Consider the following 19,657-nt stretch of genomic DNA (forward strand, 5'->3'; position numbering starts at 1 on the left):
TTACTGGTGGATTACAGATAAGAATGTAAGCATTAGTCAGTTGAGTGTTTTTGAGACCCTTAACAATTTGTGTAAAACACAGCTATGACTTTCCTGTCTCAGAAGCATCTTGATAATGGTATTTTTTTGAAGTTTCAAAAGGAGAAAAAGAGACAAAGTGGGTGGAGCTCCCACCTGTGCATCAGGTGCTACAGCCTCTCTGCTTTGGTATAGATTCATCAGAAAAGCCTCTCTGCAAGCTCCCATCGCCTTCTTGTCTCTGTCTGTGGCCCTCCTCGCTAAGATGTGGTTTAGGTCCTACAGATAGAAAACCTTCAAACACAAAGGCAGTGCCTGGAAGGGTTTATTTTAAGATTTAAATCTGAGGAAGCACATTACCAGTGATATAAAATATTCATTGACTCATGAAACACTGCTAGAACTTCATGTTTCATGACCGCCCGCTCTCGCTTTATTTCCGTGGAATAACCAGCCTGCAGGTGTAAGTAGAGGTGTTAGTTTGCAGAAGTCTTGAAAGAAAGCTACCCGAAGAGAGGCCGCTCCATTTTCAGAACCCACTCAAAAATACCCCTGCTCCAAGGTGCTCCTCTGGGAGGTTTTAATTTGCATTCAGGAAAACCTGCCCTAGTAAATATCCCCAGCCGCCTAGCATTTGAGGATCCAGAAATAAAGTAGAACGTCATCATTTTTGAGAACTGCTTTTTAATGCTCCTCCATAGGAAGACAATAATAATCTGGTCCCTCCTTCCCAGCCTGTCCCCGACTCAAGGTTCCCAACAGCAAGACTCCTGGAAAAAAGAAATGAAATCTTAGGATTTAGTTAGAAAGACCCCTTGCTTCTTGTACCAGGGCTTGTGCTCCTTGGTGGCATTTTTTAAGACTGTAGGGATGTGGTCACCCCAGCCTGATCCTGTGAGGCTGCTCCAGTCCATGTATTCTAGATCTCCTGGTATTGACAGCCAAGCCAGTGCCCAGGCCCCTCTGAGAGAGAGAACTCTGTAACCTCAGGATCCCCTTTGCACATTTTCAGTTTGCCTTCATAAAACATTTTCATTCACACACAAGAAGCAGCCGCCAGCACCCTAATGGGACAGAAGAGGAACTGGGGCTGAGATATGAAGGTTGTGGTTGCACATACCCTCTTGTCTTTCAACTGGTTGCAGGGCCCTAGCTGTTCCCACAGCAGCCTGGGGACTAGGGATCAGGGACGGTGATGCTCTGCCCCATGCTGAGGAAGCTGTAAACCAGGTAGGGAGGTAGCTCCTCTAACACTCATTGATCAGCTTCAAATTTGGGGCCTGATGAGCCTCTTCATTTTACAACCAAAGGTTTGCTGGCTGGGCAATTAGCTACATTTTAAAAATAGACAGACGTGACAAGATGGGCGTCTGGGTGCTGGCCACCACTTTCATGTGCTGCCTCTCCTTTGGGCTCTCCCTGCCCATCCATTTCTCAGTCCCTCGACACAGCTTGGGAACTCGCCAGCCGGGACTTGGGAATCCTGGGTTTGCTTGCATGGGGAGGTGTGTCGCCTCTTCCCCCCTCTGCCGTAACCAGGGTGGTCCTGGCATACTTGATATCTAGACAGCTTTTCATCAGTTGCTCATCAGCATGCTAATTGCTGTATGACTAATTATGCCCTGAATTCCAGTTGATTTTCTTAATGAGACAGCTGGGTTAATTATGTAATCGAATGATTACATTAGCCTAGAGTGCCCCGGCGAAAAGTAGCGTCTGCCTCCCTGTGATGTCATCGCAGGGATGGCACTCACAGGGGCCACTTTCCCTCTCCAAAGGCAGGGACAGCCCCACCACCCGCAGAGCTCTCTGCACAGACGCGGGCTTGGTTTAGCGAGGTCATTCTTTCCAGTCCTTGTCCTGCATATGGAGAGGCAGCTCACCACTCGCTTGTCCACACCCTCCCCAGCACACCTCGGCCCCAGCCTGTACTCTCCATGAAGTCCAGCGGCATCCTCTTCCTTCTAGAATGTCCCTCGCCAAGAGTGTCGAGTTTTATCAGAGCGTGCCAGCACTTCCTTTATGGTGGCCCAGAGAATCCAAAACAAGAGGAATGAAGACCAGAGTGTGGCAGTTTACACAACGTCTAAAGAGCACAGACTGGCCCCAACCTTATCCTCCTTTTCTTCATCCATGTTCAGTTTCATTCCTTCTTTCCATCCTGATCTCCACGCGCCTCGCACTTGGCTGAGAAAGTACATGTGATCTGAGGAGGGTGACATGTTCCAGCCACAGGCCAGCTCTCTACTTCCCATGACAGCAAAACTCCCAGAATCAGTTATGCCTGCTGATCCCTCCTCACCCACTGCTATACTCCTCCTTCCCCAACGGCACAGCAGCCTCTTCCTTGTGGGACTCTGAATGTGGGCAGATCCCAGACTCTGCTTAGCCTTTTTCTTTTCTGCATTTATATTCTCTCCCTAAGTATCTTCTGATTCATGTTATCCTCCCAAATGCTACCACCAGCCTCACCGAGGCCACCATGACCTCTCGCCTAACCGGGCTCACCCCCTTTCATCTCCCTTCTCCTGTCTGTCCTTTGCATGGCAGCTGGATGGGTCCAAGTCAGTGGTTTCCAGACTACTCTTGTTCTTGTACCCCAAGTCTTGAATTCATACCCCCAGCATATGCTTACGTATGGACTTATTTAAATGATATGCATGTGTAATTACAGAAACGCATTAAATACATTATAAATCACATTATTAAAAAGATGTGATGAAGAATAAAAGTGACTTTAAATTTATATTGTATCAGCAGTACAAAAAACTTTCTGCTCTCAAGAAAAAAAATCACATTTTAATGTCAACTTGATAGAGGCATGATTTGCATCCAATAAAATGCACCCATCTTAAGTGTACAATTTGGTAGTGTGACCACCCTCACAATCAGGATATGGAACATTTCCATTGCCTCAAAAGTTCCCTGATGATCCCAGACCGCAGCAATCACTGATCTGTTTTCTGTGGCTTTCGATTAGATCTGCCATTTCTGATCTTTCACATAAATGGAGTCGCTGGCTATGTACTTTCTTCTGTTCTGGCTTCCTCCCCTCAGCATGGTGTGTGGGGATTTGTCTTTGTCGTTCATCTGTATCAGAGTCCTTTCCTTCTCATTGTGGAATGGGATTCCACCATATAGAATATAACAATGGGCTTATTTATCCCTCCCCCTGCTGATGGACATTTGTGTTGTTTCCAACGTAAGGCTATTGTGATTAACCTGCTATAAAAGCATTTGTGAGCGGTGAATTCATAACGATGAATTCATTCATTCATAATGATGTGGACATACGATTTAAATACCCAGGACTGGAACTGTTGAGACTTAGAGGGTAGGCACATGGTTAGCTTGATATGAAACTACAAGGCTGTTTTTTCAAAGCAATTGTATCATTTTATCCCCCAGTAAGAAACCAGTGGGAGTTCCAGTTACTCCACGTCCTCTCCATCCGTTGGTATTGGCAGGCTCTTCAACATTAGACACTATAGTGAGTGTATAGTATTTTGTTGTGATATTAGTTTACATTTTCCTGATGACTGATGATGCTCTTTTTGTCATGTGCCTTCTTTTAATCATTCTTAGATCTTTACTTATAAGGGGTTTAAAATCTTTTGCCCATTGAAACAATAGATGGTGGTTGTATAACTTCTGAATTGTGAGTTTGTATATATTCTAGATACAAGTCCTTTGTCAAATACATACATTCCAAATGTTTTCTCCCCAGATGAGGATAAGTTTTTATTTTAATAAAGTCTCAAGTTACTATAATTACTATGTTTTTTGCTTTTTGTGTATTAAGAAATTGCTGCCTAAGTTATAATTTTTCTCTTATATTTTTTGAGTGAAGTTGTATAATTTTTATCTTTTACCTCTAGGCCTATAATACATTTTGAGTTAATTTTGATATATGATATGAGGTTAGTGTCGAGTTTCATTGAAAATTAATGGACATTATGTGAGATTTTTTTGTTCTAGATCCTCTTTTTTTTAATAAAAGGGATCATCTATTTTATTTCATCAGTCTGGGTGTCTATCCTTTTTTGTGTGTGTATATTTTTTTATTGGAGTTTGATTTGCCAACATATAGCATAACACCCAGTGCTCATCCGTCAAGTGTGTGTGTCTATCCTTCGGTTAATGTCACACATCTTGGTGACAGTCTTAAAATTAGGTAATATAAATCGTTTATCTTTGATCTTTTTCAAAATTGTTTTTAGCTAGTTGAATTTCAATATATATTGTAGATTTAACTCGTCAGTTTTTATAAACATGTCTCCTAGGATTTTAATCAAGGTTCCTCTGTAGATAATCTGAGGAAAATTGACAACACTCTTGAATCTTTCAATTCAAACATGGTATATTTATTTAGGTTTTTTGTAACTTCCCTCAGCAATATTTTATAGTTTTCAACATACAAGCCTGGCACATATTTTATCCAGTATATCCTCAAGTAGGTTATGTTTTTGGATGCTATAGTATTTTCTTTATAATTTTCTTTTCCATCTGTCACATTTATATAGAGATGCAGTTAATTTTTTTTTTAATTTTTATATAATACTATATTTGTGTCCTTTTCAAAATCACTTATTATTCTCAAAGTTTTTCTGTAGAGTCCTTAGGATAGCCTATCTTGAATGTTCCTTGTGCTCTTGAAGGGATTGTGTACTTTGTAGATGTCGGATGGAATGTTCCGTAAATACCAGTTACGTCAGATTGGTTGATAATGTTATTGAAGTTTCCTGTATCCACATTTATTTCCAACCTGTAATGTCAAATATTTGTTTTTCTTGGTTGTTTTTGTTTTGTTTTGCACTGGCTAGGACATCAGGTATAACAGTGAATAGAAGTGGTGAAAGCAGACATCTTGCATTGGTCCCAACTTTGAGGAAAAGCATTCAATCTTTCACTCTTAAGAATGTTAGCTGTGTGGGATCCCTGGGTGGCGCAGCGGTTTAGCGCCTGCCTTTGGCCCAGGGCGTGATCCTGGAGACCCGGGATCGAATCCCACGTCGGGCTCCCGGTGCATGGAGCCTGCTTCTCCCTCTGCCTCTCTCTCTCTCTCTCTCTGTGACTATCATAAATAAATAAAAATTAAAAAAAAAAAAAATTAAAAAAAAAAAAAAAAAAAGAATGTTAGCTGTGGGGTTTTTAGTAGGCAGTCTTTTTTTTTTTTTTTTTTAAGATTTTATTTATTTATTCATGAGAGACAGAGAGAGAGAGAGAGAGAGAGAGAGAGAGGCAGAGACACAGGCAGAGGGAGAAGCAGGCTCCATGCAGGGAGCCTGACGTGGGACTGGATCCCGAGTCTCCAGGATCAGGCCCTGGGCCGAAGGTGGTGCTAAATCACTGAGCCACCCAGGCTGCCCAGTAGACAGTCTTTATGAGGTTGAGAAAATGCCCTACTATTCCTAGTTTGCCAAGAGTTTTTGTCATAAATAGATACTAAATTCTGTCATTTTTTTTCCTACATCTATTGAGATGGTCATACAATTTTTCTCCTTTGTTCTCTTAGTACAGTGAAATTGTTTGATTGATTGTGTAATTTTAATACAGCCTTGTATTCCTAGGATAAATCTTAACTTGATTATGATGTATTGTGCTTTTTAGAATTCACTGGATTCATTTTGCTAATATTTTATTAAGCACTTTCACATTTAAGTTCATAAGGAATATAGAACTGTAGTCTTTTGCTTGTTTGAGTTTTTTTCCCCCTTTTAATGTACTTATTGAGTTTTGGTATCAAGATAGTCCTGGTCTTATAAATGAGTTGAGAAGTGCTGCCTCTTTCTCTATTTGCTGAAAGAGTTGGTTTAAGATATCTATAATATCAATGTTATATTACACCATATCTATTATTGTGTGTAAGATATCTATTATTCTTCTCTAAAACTTCTCTAGTTCACCAGTGAAGCCATCTGGGCTTGACATTTTCTTTGGTGCAAAGTTTTTCATTACACATTTAAGTTCTTTAACATTTATAAGACTATTAAGATTTTTTTTCTTCTTGAGTCAGTTTCGGTAGTTTTTCAAGGAATGACCCATTTCATATAAATTATCCAATTTATTGGTGTAGTGTTGTTCATAATATTTTGTTATCTTTCAAATATCTGTAGGATATATGTGTAGTGATACCTCCTTTTTCATTCCTGAATCTTAGAATTTGTGGATTCTTTTTTCTTCTTGATCATTCTGGTTAGAGGCTTGTCTATTTTGATGATTATTTTTTTAAGAAACAGCTTTTGCTTGCCTTATCTGTGCCACCCCCAGCACTGCCATTTAGGTTTTATTACTCTCTGTTCTTATATTTACTAACTATGCTTGCTTTGACTTTTATTCTCTCTTCTTTTTCAAGCTTCTTAACGTAGGGGTGGGGGGGCTATGTCATTGATTTATTGTTGTATTTGCAGGAAATGCATTGTATGATTTCTGTTCCTTTACATTTATCGAGATTTGTTTTATGGTCTCATATGTTCTATCTTTATGAGTGTCTATGTGCACTTGAAGAGAATGCATGTTCTGTAGTTGTTGAGTGGAGTGTTCTATAGATGGCAATCAGGTCAATTTGGTTGATAGTGTTGTTCAAGTCTTTTGTATCCACACTAATTTTATATCTAGTTGTCCTATTAGTGAGAACAGTTTTGAAGTCTTTATTATTGTAGACTTTTTTTTTCCTTTTAGTTCTTTCAGTTTTTGATTCATGTTTTGAAGCTTTGTTTTGGGGTATATGTATCTTTAGGATTGTTATAGCTTGTCAGTGATTTGGTTCTTTTTTTTTTTTTTTTTAAGATTTCATTTATTTATTTGAAAGAGAGATCATGCACACACATGAGCACGGTAGGCAGAGGGAGAGGAAAAGAAAGAAGCAGACTCCCTGCCCAGAACCCTGAGATCATGACCTGAGCTGAAGTCAAATGCTTAACTAACTGAGACACCCAGGCACCTCAATGATTTGGTTAAGTTTATACAATGATTTTCTTTATCCCTAGTAATATTTCATGTCCTAGAGTTTCCTTTGTCTGATTTTGATTTAGGCGCTCCAGCTTTCTTTTATTTATATATATATATATATATATATATATATATTTTTTTTTTTTTTTTTTTTTTTTTTTTTTTTAAAGATTTTGTTTATTGGGCAGCCTGGGTGGCCGAGTGGTTTAGTGCTGCCTTAAGCCCAGGGCATGATCCTGGAGACCCAGGATCAAGTCCCATGTCAGGCTCCCTGCATGTAGCCTGCTCCTCCCTCTGCCTCTCTCTCTCTCTCTCTCTCTCTCTCTCTCTGTCTCTCATGAATAAATAAATAAAATCTATTTTAAAAAAAGATTTTGTTTACTTCTTACACTTCTAGGTGTGTTATAACCCTACAGTAAATACATTGTTACTATTTTTGTTTTTTTCTTTCACCTTAAAAAAATATGAAACAGTCCACAAATTTGCACATCATCCTTGTGCAGGGACCATGCTAATCTTCCCTGTACCATTCCAGCTGTAGTATATGTGCTGCTGATGTGAGCACTACTGTTTTTGTTTTTAGTCAGTTATCGGGCACCTGGGTGGCTCAGTGATTAAGCATCTTCCTTTGGCTCGGTGTGATCCCAGGGTCCTGGGATCGAGTCCCATATCAGGCTCCCCATGGAGAGCCTGCTTGTCCCTCTGCCTGTGTCTCTGCCTCTCTCTGTCTCTCATGAATAAATAAATAAAATCTTTTTTTTTTAACATTTTAACATTTAACATTTTAAATGTTAAACATTTAACATCAGTTACCTGTTAAGGAGATTAAAAATGAGAAAAATATTATTTTATTTTTACCCATATGTATACCCTTTCCAGTATTGATTATTCTTCCATTCCCATCCAGGTTTCTATCTGGACCATTTTCTTTCAATCTCTAACATTTACTTTAAAATTTCTTATAGCATAGGTACACTGGCAGTGAATTTTGCCAGCTTTTGTTCACCTGAAGGAAGCAAAACCAACGTCAGCCTCATTTTTGAGGTATTTTTGTTGGGTATAAAACTGTTGAGGATTTTTGTTTGTTTTTCTTTCTCTCTCAGGACTGACCTGCTTTCTTTATTTTTTTAAGAGTTATTTCTTTATCAGAGAGAGAGAGAGAGAGAGAGTATGAGCAGGGGTAGGGGCAGAGGAAGAGGGAGAGAATCTCAAGCAGACTCCCTGCTGAGCAGGGAGCCCAACACAGGGCTCGATCCCAGGACCTGAGCCAAAATCAGGAGTCAGATGCTCAACTGACTAAGCCTCCCAGGCACCCCTGACCTGCTTTATTTCCAACAGGAGGTCTCCAATTAGTCTTATCTTTCTCCTTCTGTATAGAACAAGGCTTCTTTTCTTTGGCTTTTAAGATTGCCTTTTTATTCTTCAACAATTTGATCGTGTTTATTGGTGTTCTGTGTTTATCTTGTTGGTAGTTTGTTGAGTTTCTTGGAGTTTTAGGTTGATAGCTTTTACCAAATTTGTAATATTTCACTACTGTTTCCTCAAATGTACCCCTTGCCCTTTTCATCACCTGGTACCATTCCACAGGTTGCTGAGATTTGAGTAACTTTTTATCTATTCAGACAGTTTCTGTGACGTGTCTTTGAATTCACTGATCTTTTTCCTTTTGTAAGGTCTAATCTGATGTTAAGCCAGTCTAGGGAATTTTTTTTTTTTTTTTTCATTTCAAACATTGTATTTCAAGCTTTAGAGTTCCACTTGATTCTTCTTTGTATCTTCCATTTCTCTTCTTATTGTGTTCATATTTTTCTTTAAGTCCTCCAACAGGCTTATAATAGCTATTTAGTCTTTGTCAACTAAATCCCATTATCTCTTGTCATTTCTGGTTCTCTTTTTATTATTCCCCAACCCCACCCCCAATTATCCTGTTTCTTTGGAATTTTACAGTAATTTTTAGTGATTGAGACATTTTTGTAAAGGACATTGTTTTTGCCCATAAGTTTATTTATTTATTTAGAGACAGAGATAGGCAGAGGGAGAAGCAGGTTCCCTCCAGAGTCTGCTGCGGGACTCCATCCAGGATCCCCAGATCACGGCCTGAGCCAAAGGCAGATGCTCAACCACTGAACCACCCAGGGTCCCTGCCCATACGTTTAGATGTTGATGGGAATGTTTCCAAATGTCTGCTTTCAAACTGCTATCACTATAGCCTGAGTTTCTTTCAAGAAGTGGTTTTTTCCCCCCACCCAGTATTAAAACATCACGTCTACTTCAAAGACATAGATATGTGTGTTTCTTTTTTCAAAAATGTCTGCCAAGCAGCATATTACTGATAGCCATCTGCCATCAGAGAACAGGGCAGCTAATTTGGAACATTTAACTTTTCAAAAGAAAATTGCGCAACTCATCTTTAAGCTTAAAACTCTTAAATACTTTGCCACTAAACCAACAAACCTTTTTTTGGTTCAAGTACTGCAACTTGCTTGCTTCTCGAGGCACAATGGCCCTTGCAAGGGTCCTCTTCTCTGTGGGTTTTCCTACCAGGAGTAGAGCTGAATACAAACTTGACTCAAATGTATTTTTATGAGACTGATGCGCTGCTTAGCATACCAGCAGAGCACTTCAGATGTGGTATTTTCAGATCCGGAATTCACTTTGATTCTTCTTGATGTCTTCTACATCTCTCCTTAACTTTGTTCATATTCTTTAGATTCTTAAGCACAGGCCTCACCTCAGTCACTGATGTTGTGTTGCTTATGGTTCTCTCTTACCTTCATTGCAGCCTTCCTGGCTTTTTCTCTGTGCCTAGAGTATGCCACATTCACACCCACCTCTGGGCCTTTGCACTGCTCTTCCCTCTGTCAAGAGCTTCAGAGTCTGTCCTCTTTGCCACCCAGATCTTAATCTCAGGGCCACCTCTTCCAAGAGGTCCTCCCTGTCCATCTGTCTCCAGGGCTCATTCCCCGTTCCCACACCCTGTTTCCTCTCTTACTGCTGCTTGGCAGTACTTTAAAGTATTTTGTTTAGTTTTGCTTTTTTATCGGTTTCCTTCATTTCAGTAAAATGTCAAGCCTTTGAGAGCATGGATTTCTGTCTTTTCACCCTCAATGTCCCCCACCCCAAGCACCTAAAACAGTCCTGACGTCATACAGCGTACATAGGCGATGGCAGTTAGATTGATGTGCTCTCTTGGCCTTGCCTGGCACTTCCGTGCATCCTGTTCTCCGACTTGCTGCGTCTTCCACAAGGATTGATTGCCCCCACAGTCTCTATGGGCCTAAATTCTGTCTCCTCTTAAAAAAAGAAAAAAAAAAAGTTTACCTTTGCCAATTGTTTTCATCTGGGAGTGGGCTTCTTCCTATCCTATCTTCACTGTGGCCCTCCTTGCTTTCTCTTGGTCATCTGTGAACTTGGCTTATCTCTACTATGAGTCTGGTCCTGGCTAATTCTGCCGATTGTCCTTCCCAGTGGACCCAGGCCTTGCCCGAGCAGAGAGATGCATAGCAAATACTTCTTAAATTAGTATTTGAAGAGATGGTATTATTTAGTTGGCTGCTGGTTCAGGAAGCAGAAATCTTAATTAGAATAGCGTGTGCCTGTGTGCCTCGCCGATGACTCTCATCCCCCTGTCCCTGGGTGGGATGCCAGGACCCCCTCCCCTGACCTCTGTGACGGCTAGAATTAATGAGGTCATGTTACATGTACTTAGGAGAAGGTGCCGGATAAATACAGGTGATGGTATTGTTGTTGTTTGTTGTAATTATGTTCCGAGGCTTGTGTTGCGTAATGAGCGCTATATAATGCCTCAAAGAGTGTTTTAGGAATTAACTATCAGATGATTGTAAAACACTTTGCAAGTTTGTCACGTTGGGTGGATGAAACTGATAATAAAGCATGTTGACTTGGAGGAGGCAAGGGAGACAGGTTTGCAGGATTTCGTGTGTTCCTGTTCCTTGCACAGGTGTGTGCCCTGGCCTCCCCTAGGTGGTTCCCTAATTGAACTGCCGAGGTCAGAGGCTTGTGACATTCAGAATGAGACCCCGCAATACTTGTGTGGGGTTTAAGGGCATCGAGAGTCATTAACGAGACAAAAGGCCATGATTTCCCCTAGATTCACAGGCATGTTGGAGTTTGGTGGGCTGAGAGTCATTGTTTTGGTCTCTGGCCCAAACATGCTAGAGTCATTATATTGTCATGTGGTAATTAGCTGTTCCTTTAATACAAGTAATAAAAATTAAGCCTAAGAGGTACTTTAGCAATGCCTTTTACATAATCCAAAACAATATTCAAATGCTGTAGGCGTCTAGTCATTCAACTGTACTGCAGTAAAGTTTGAAGTTTAATGCACAGAGATGTTTGAACATTCAGTTCATTCTTTATTCTGTGACCAGTTTTGCTACTTAGGCATTAACCTTTAATAGTGTTAAATTAAATATACATGCCTAATGAATAATTATGAGATTGCCAGAGTTTTCATTTACAATGTAACGCTTTGAAATTTTGTCTAAAGGTCTAGTTACCATTCACTTGATAATGTGCATGTTATTTTTATATGTCACTGAGTTCCTGGCTGAATCCAACGAGGGAAGCAATTTTTTTATTCAAAGCAGACACAGGTCTGCTGTGGGTCCTGGCCTTTTAAAAGGAATGGAATAGAAAAGTTGTCGACAGAAATTTTAGGGATGGAGAGGGCAGTACACTAGCTTAGCTCTTTAAAAATATCATCTGTACTGGCAGTCACACCAGAAAGCCCACATGCGTGAATGTTAATAGAATTTTATCCAAGTACAGTGGTTCTCCTTCTCCTTGATGCTTCCCTAACCTCGGTGTCAAGTTTTGATGGAAGTTCCAGGTGAAGGAGGCCCTGGGCATACTGTTTGTTTCCCTCAGGCTGGTTGTCCAGTGTGAGGCCACAGGGACAAGGGTAAAGAAGGTGGAGTTGGAAAGGGGAAGGTAGGCACCCTGGAAAGAGTTTTGAAATGAAAAAAAAAAAAAAAAAAAAAACAGGACGAAAACCCCACACCTGGAATGTTCTGAGAAATTCGGTCTCTGGTGTTATTACTACCCCTACTTACAAGGAATCGTCTCCCCAAAATAGCTTTTGAAATCTAATTTAATATAAATATTTTAATGCTGATTAAAATAATAATGAAAAGCCACAAATGAGAAAGCAGTGTAGTCATAAACTGTGTATACACCCAGAATAAATGCCCAGCGGCCAGGGCTGTCATGTGACGGGCAGTGTTGTGTTAAGCCCCACGCACAGGTCCATTGGTTGCACTGGATATATCCCAGCGCCTGCCTTTTGTAAACTCTGTAGAGACGTTGGCATCGCACAGAGTTCCTGGCTCCTGGCGGACTGGCTGACTAAGGCATGGGAGATCTCCCCTCACTTCCAGAAACTGAGGGTGGTCTGAAAAATTAATGACTCTGGTATTTGAAAATTAAGTGAGCTCTTGAATATATACCCCTGTTGATCCACTGGGCTTGGTGTTTAGCATTCCTCAAGTAGAGACTAAATCTTTGCAGCCACCTCACAAGTGATACTGGCGTCCATACCAGAAATATCTTCAGTAATCTTTCCTAAGCCCGGTGGACTCAAGTATTCCACTCTGATGGGGCCCGAGCATTCTAGAAGTACTCCACGGGTACCCAGCAGGTGGACTATGAGTGCCTTTTAGGCAGAAGAAGAAAAAATAAGATCGACACCAGAAGAGCATCTAACGTCTCTCCATTTCACACTGAATTAACAATAACACCAGAGACTGAGAGTCAATATTGTAAATTCCATGTCTAAGGTCTCAAATTTTGGGTCAAAATACAGTTTTGTGTAAGTCAGTCTAATCACAGATGGTACGTTGAGTAGGCCACAGGACCTCCCACACATGACCAGCCTGGGTGTGGCCTCCTGCCGTCTGTGCTGTGATGCAGATTGCTATGGTTCCCTCCCAGCTGGCTGGCCTGCTGGCCCGGTGTGACCCTGCCCAGGCTGTGCCTCAAGAAAGGTGAGAAGCCAGGTCACCATGTGCTAAGTCTCAATTCTTCCTCGGGAGTACCCTTCCCTGGGAAAGAAAGACAGTGATGGGGAACCATCATGTCCTAAATAAAGTAACCTCATATGAAGCCTGCATTGACGTCCTCCACCCCATCAGGGGATCTTCCTTGTTGGAAGACTGGTCACTTGGAGTTAACAGACTTTGGGTTCAAGTTCTCTCTGCCTGCTAACTAGCTGAGAAACCAAGGGCAAGTCACTACACTCCCCAGAGCTTTAGCCTATACTTGTGTGACAGAGATGTGACAGTGTTTCACCTGATACATGTCACATCCCCTTCCTAGAGTTGCTGTGAGGCCCAAAAGAGAAAACATCCATCAGAGTCTTGTGATGGTGAGACACACTCCGAGGATCAGGTGTTAACTTCCAACTTCATAAGGATTATTGGAAACTTGAGGCTTATGGCGGCCTTCGCACACACTGTCCATGCTGCATGCGTGGTTGACTTTCCCTGAGACTCCTCCCCTTGCCACTGCCATGTGCATCCCCTTCCTGTTGGTCGGATCAAGGACTGAGAAATGTTCCAAGTGTCACACCATGCTGAAGCAGTGGACAAATCCCCACGTACCTCTGGCTGTGCGCAGGTTGTGTCCATAGGCTGGGGCCCTGGAGGGTGAGTCTGCGTACTCATCCTTTGTAGCCGCACAGAAGCATCCCTGACCAGCCAGCTGTGGGATAGGGCCCAGGGCTCTGCGGAGGGACAGGGGATGGCAAGGTCACAGGTGCCCTGACTGTTGGCAAGTGGTAGCATCCCGTTGCAGGGGCCAGCAGGAGGCTGAGTTCCCGGGCACCCCAGCTGGCCTGCTTCAAGCCTCTGCATGACCGTGAAAAGTGTCTACTCTGTGCTTAGAGTGGGGTGACCTGCATGTCCCTGTCCCGTAGATCCCGTGCCCGCGCTGGACCTCGGGCAGCAGCTCCAGCTCAAAGTGCAGCGTCTGCATGACATTGAAACAGAGAACCAGAAGCTTAGGGAAACTCTGGAAGAGTACAACAAGGAATTTGCTGAAGTAAAAAATCAAGGTTAGTGGAAGATATGTTCTGTGTTTGGCTTTGTCTTGTCTTTATTTTTCTTTTTTTCTTCTTTTCTTTTCCCCACTCTGCCTTTAATTGCCTTCCCCACACTGTTGGGACTAGCTCTAACCATCATCCACGTCACAAAGTCAAGGTGGGGTCCCCATCAGAATCATTACAGAGAGATAATAATAGTAATAACACTTAGCTGTTGGGAAGTAAAACTTTTCCTAGGCACAGTAACTACACATGATTTTGTTGCCCTGTGATGGGACCAACCAGGAGTCTTTCAGAACCTTCCTGGATCATCATGTGATAGGATCCACCTTTTAAAAGAGTGGTTGTGTTGCCTGCGGGTGACACCTGTCAGAGAGCCAGCTCATGATCAAAGGGCCGCAGCCACTAAGCCATTTAGTAGTGGCCCCTGGTACACGAAGGCTTCCAGATGCATCTTCCCAGCCTGAATGAAAGAAAACCATCAGTCAGGCAGGGAGGGCCAAGGTGGCCTGGCTCTTCCTGTCAGGGAAGAACAAAGGGATCTCGAGGCACCTAGAATCCAGATGTGTTCACCGTCCAGGATCCCGTTGGCTTGCTTGTTGCGAAAACAGGTTGTGGGCCCCATGTCGCAGCAATAGCTGCAGATCATTCTGCCACTACCTAAAACCTTACCTGTGTGTTTTGGTTTGGGGGTGTGGGTAAGGAAGGAGCTAGGAGCGAGAGGCTGACCACTTGGGTGATTCGGGGCATTTCCTCCCAGTGGACCTCTCTTTACTGCACCCCAGAATTGCTGGCTGAAGATCTTTAGAATGTCCTTTGACTTTGAGACCATTGGAGACAAGACTTCAAGAGGCGGTCCTGAGGATCCCCTTCCTCGTTGGTTGGGAGGCTGGGGGACACAGAACCAGTGGAGGCAGGGAGCCGACCTTGACTGCAGGGAGCAGTGAGCCTTTGGGACACATCCAGCCAGCTTTGTCCTGCTTGAAAGTGAGGTGTCGGACATAGTGGGCTGGGATCCAGGTGAGAGAAGGTGCGGCCTTGCCCCCACACTCCAGGTGAGAGAGAACCCGTGAATGAATGAACTCTCCGGGTTGCCCTGAAGTACCACCCAGAAAAGAAGGTGCTGCTTTTTCCCCCTCCGGTGACCTCTGACATCTCATTTTGTCAGACCCCCTCTTTGTGTTTTTTATAGATTGATTTTGTTTTGTTGGAGTCCACCCAAGGCTTTTTGTGGCCCCCTTTTCCCACTTGGCTTGGTCAGCAACCCCATGGCCAGTTGCCCAGTGAGGAACTAGAAGTGAATGTGAGATGTCCTCCTCCTAAAAGGCCCCATTTGACGGGCTTTTTTTCAATGAAATACCAAAGACCTGCCTTGAGACCCTTTGGTGCCACGGTTTAGCTCTGAGCCCTCACACAAGCGATCAAGGGACTTCAGTTTATGAAAAACCCTCCTTTTCTTGAGTGGGAGGCTTCACATCATGACCACTTAGGATCGTGGTAGACTTACATGAGATCTGGGGAGGCATTTAGTGCTTTTCCTGATGCTCAGTAAATATCAGAGGTTCTTACTGCAAATGGTTGTTTTTTCTAGAAATTCCCACCGCCCCCCCTTCATTTATTGATAGCTTTATAGGTTTTCCCAACTTTCAGAAAAATGAGTTTCCTCCCTTTTCTTCCCAATATGCAGTGGTTTTGATTAGGAAAGGGAGAGTGTGCATCATGTGTATTTATCACAGCCATAGCGTAGATTGGTTTTTCACCAATTTACAGCAGGAGGGATTTCTATCATATACTGGAAATGGCATGGAAAGATGAGGACGTTGGTGCCCAGGTGCAGCTAATAAGAGCAGAGCACTGTGGTCCTCTCTCTGCTGGGCCATTCTTCCTCCTCATTTGCTCACATGTAGGGACTCCAGCTGGGGCACACTGTGGGGAATGTTCTAGACTCCAGCCTGCCTATCAGAGGACCAGAGGTTCCAGGATGAGCCAGACCCTGGCTTAGTCTCGGCTGGCCAGCAAGCAGCCCACGCAGGCTGGGGATGCCAAAGAAACCTCATCAGATGGAGTGGGAGCCCCCAGCTAGTGCCCCAAGCTCCCCTGGGAGGAGCAGAACCATGTCACACTGGGAAACCCTGTTGGAATCAGTGCTGAGGTCCATAGGGTATATATACAGACATTTCCCACCAGTTGCAAGAGGCAGAAAACACTATATGTTGACGTACATGGTCACATAGACCACTGACTTAAAAGAGCATGCATGTGTTTTCAGAATTGTCCTGTTGTGATGTCCACTTGGGAAGTATCCACTCTTGCCCAAACTTGGCCCTGTCTCTGTGGCTTGACGGTGATGTGGATCACTAGCCGTGAGGTTCACAGAGCATTTCTTTCAGGCCCCAAACAGCCACCCCCAAAGGCAGAAGGACCCCGTCTCTCCTTTCAGGTACCCTGACAGGGTCATCGGTTTTTTTTTTGTTTTGTTTTGTTTTTTTAATTTTTTTATTTATTTATGATAGTCACACACAGAGAGAGAGAGGCAGAGACATAGGCAGAGGGAGAAGCAGGCTCCATGCACCGGGAGCCCGACGTGGGACTCGATCCCGGGTCTCCAGGATCGCGCCCTGGGCCAAAGGCAGGCGCCAAACCGCTGCGCCACCCAGGGATCCCGGGTCATCGGTTTTAATTTCTTCTCTCTCTCTCTCTCTCTCTCTCTCTCTCTCTCTCTCTAAGGAGAACCCTTTGGGTTCTACTTAATGAAAAGGGCCAATTTCTGCCCTTAACAAAAGAGCCTTTAGCTTTTATCCACTAAGCCACTCGGGTCCTGACCTCCCAGCACATGTGCTCCTGCCTTGCTCAGCATGTCTATGCTGCTCAGGGAGTAAAAGTGGATGCGGGTTATAACCTGAAGGACCAAGGGCCCCAGTGCAAGCTCTTACTGGTAGTCAGTGTTGTCGTGTGAGCCTGGAGCCCCATCGTCACAAGCCGCATCTGAGCCTCCCCCGCTCAACCTACCCAGGCTCCTCCATTCATTTGTGCCTTGGCCCTTTCTTGGCCTAGCCCTCTAGGAGATAGATCCATGTGCAGAAGGTGTAGTTCCCCAAGACGTCTACCCTCCTTGGAGCTGGGACCCCAGTGCCCTGCCAGGGACTATCCATCGCAGAGGGTGATGTGGGGTATCTATGGGAGGAAGCAGGTGGAACAGTCCTGCCCTCGAGCCACCCACAGGTCTGAGTCAGGACTCTGCCCTCTTTGTTACATCTGCTTTGGTGTTCCTGCTTTGAGTCATTAAAGCGATGGCTGTAAACATGCACTTGGTGGTGGTGGGGCCCGGGCTTTCTGGGGACAGCCCTGCCCCCTGAGGGGCCCTGTGTCCTGAGCATTGAGCCCTACAGGGCTCCTTCATTGCCCAACTCTTCTACCCCCCACCCCCAGTACTCACTCTGCCTCAGATGGGGCTCCCCCAGGCCCTGTGCCGCCTGCTCCATGCACACAAACCCCATCCAACAGCCTCCAGCCTGGATGCATCCCTTCCAGAGGAGGAGACATACACCGTGTCCACTTAGCACACTGCGTATTCCATCACTCATGAAACCCTGGAGCCAAAGCCCAGGGCCAGGGCAGTCTGTAGACTCACCTGGCTTTGGCTAAGTCTGCTTCTTCCAAAACACGCACATAATTATGAACTGTTTTTCTTTGTGAGAAAGTACTTAAACTGCACAAAAACATTATTCATCTTCCTTCGGTAGAGGATTAATTTAAAGCTCATCAATAAGATGATATTCTGTGTGACCATTGATGCTCCCCCCCACTGACTTTTTTTAAGTTGTATTGAAGAAACCATAGCTCTTCTGCCCAGCAAAATCCATTGATCCTCCTCAGCCTAAATGTTTAAAGTTCACTTTAACATTTAGGGAGTAAAAGGTCTCCAAAGGGACTCGTAACCATTGATTTTGTGTCAGGGTTGAGGAGCTAAAGTTTAAAACACCACAATCCTACCAGGTTACAAAAGCCTTGTGTATGTAGCTGCATAGAATCATGCTCCTCTCACTCCCGTCTTTCTCTTTCTGCAGAGGTTACAATAAAAGCACTTAAAGAAAAAATCCGAGAATATGAACAGACTCTGAAGAACCAAGCGGAGACTATAGCTCTTGAAAAAGAACAAAAGTTACAAAATGATTTTGCAGAAAAGGAGAGGTGAGTGTCTGTTGGGGTCCTTACACACTGACACAATGTCATACCTCTAAACTTCACACCACAAGGAGTATTTAAAATGAGCCCTCTAGACCTGCCCAGGTGGTAACCATGCTCCACGGGGCTCTCAGGAAAATTTCTGTTTGAAAAATAAAGGTGTCCCTTACTCTGTAATATGTGGATATTACCTTGGGTGCCATCCATTGGTCTTTACTCATAGAGGTGATGGCATCAGATAGTTAAGGGGATCAAAGTGTGTCTGCTGGGGCCATGTGGGTCCAGGGGTCGAGCACAGAGCATGTGCGCAAGGCATGCACTGACATGAGCAGAGATGACAGGGCATGAATGTGTGCCATCTCTGGGTAAGCCCTGGACACAGGCTGAACTCCTGCCACCTTCTGAAATGAATGTGGATATTTAACATCATTCACAAATCTGGGGGTTTTTTGGGTTTTTTGGTTTTTACCTCTTTACCTCATTGTGCTTCATATATCAAGCATCTGATGTCAGTAAAATATGTTAGAGAAAGTGGGCTTCAGATGAGGGACCTGCCCACAGTCTCCCACTAGTTACCCAGAGGTGGGACCGGAGCCCAACCCACCACTCCAGCCCTGACTTCCCCTGGTGATCGTACTTTACCTCCCAAAGTCATCACTACAGGACCAATGTGGGTCCCTTGTGGCCTGGCAGAGCCGGGGCCAGGTGCTGCCCCCAGGAAAGAAGTGAGCCATGCAGAGAGCTGGGGCTCTGAAAGATGAGAGGAATCCTGACCCAGCCTAACTGCCTCCTAGAACAGCACTTTATGCCCAAAGCAGTTTCTCACCAGGTTACTGATACTAGGGCAAGGAGGGTGGGATGCCAGCAATTGAAATGCCCCGGCCATAGGGAAATGGGTAAGTAAAGGTGGACTGTCCCCAACTGGAACATTATGCAGCCATTAAAATAATAGCAGTGTAGAATTTGAAATGAGACCAGAAATGTATCCAGCATGATATGGAGAGAAAAATGCATGATACAAAATTACATACAGCATGATTACAGCTGCATAGAGCAGAGTCACACATCAGAAAATTGTGGAAGTAAATTCATCTGAGAATTTGATATGATTAAGTTGGTTTTTCAGACTTGGTAAAAGGATTAATTATATTTAAAGATGCAAATAACGGACTGACCACTCGGGATGGAGGATAAAGCTAGATTTTTTTTTTTTTAATCTCATTCTTTACACCAAGAAATTTAAATGGATCTAGGGCTTAAACATTAATAATTCAATCATGTGCATCCTGGAAGGAAATTTCTGCAAGTATTTTGTTTTCTAATCATAATTAAAAACTGATTGTTTAAAAATAAATAACAGTAAACATTTTAAAAGCATCAAAAACCTGGGAAGAAATTTTCTCAAAGCATAAGAGCCCTTACCAACTATTAGGAAAAAATGAG

General features: G+C 43.5%; 1 protein-coding gene and 1 non-coding gene across 14 annotated transcripts in view; one reads left to right on the top strand and one right to left on the bottom strand.

Moving 5' to 3' along the window:
* Nucleotides 1-19,657, top strand: part of CUX1 (cut like homeobox 1) — a 364,330-nt gene that overhangs the window by 200,107 nt on the left and 144,566 nt on the right. For all 13 annotated transcript variants that reach the window (XM_077908111.1, XM_077908104.1, XM_077908115.1 and 10 more), the window contains 2 exons: nucleotides 13,904-14,041; nucleotides 18,097-18,220. In XM_077908111.1, coding sequence (XP_077764237.1) covers nucleotides 13,904-14,041; nucleotides 18,097-18,220 — 262 coding nt within the window. The remainder of the gene's footprint in view (nucleotides 1-13,903; nucleotides 14,042-18,096; nucleotides 18,221-19,657) is intronic.
* On the bottom strand, nucleotides 7,428-7,534 carry LOC144319798 (U6 spliceosomal RNA). Its single transcript, XR_013385511.1, has one exon. It is a non-coding gene; the product is annotated as a U6 spliceosomal RNA (small nuclear RNA).

This window comes from Canis aureus, chromosome 8, assembly GCF_053574225.1.
Source record: "Canis aureus isolate CA01 chromosome 8, VMU_Caureus_v.1.0, whole genome shotgun sequence".
Classification (NCBI taxonomy): Eukaryota; Metazoa; Chordata; class Mammalia; order Carnivora; family Canidae; genus Canis; species Canis aureus.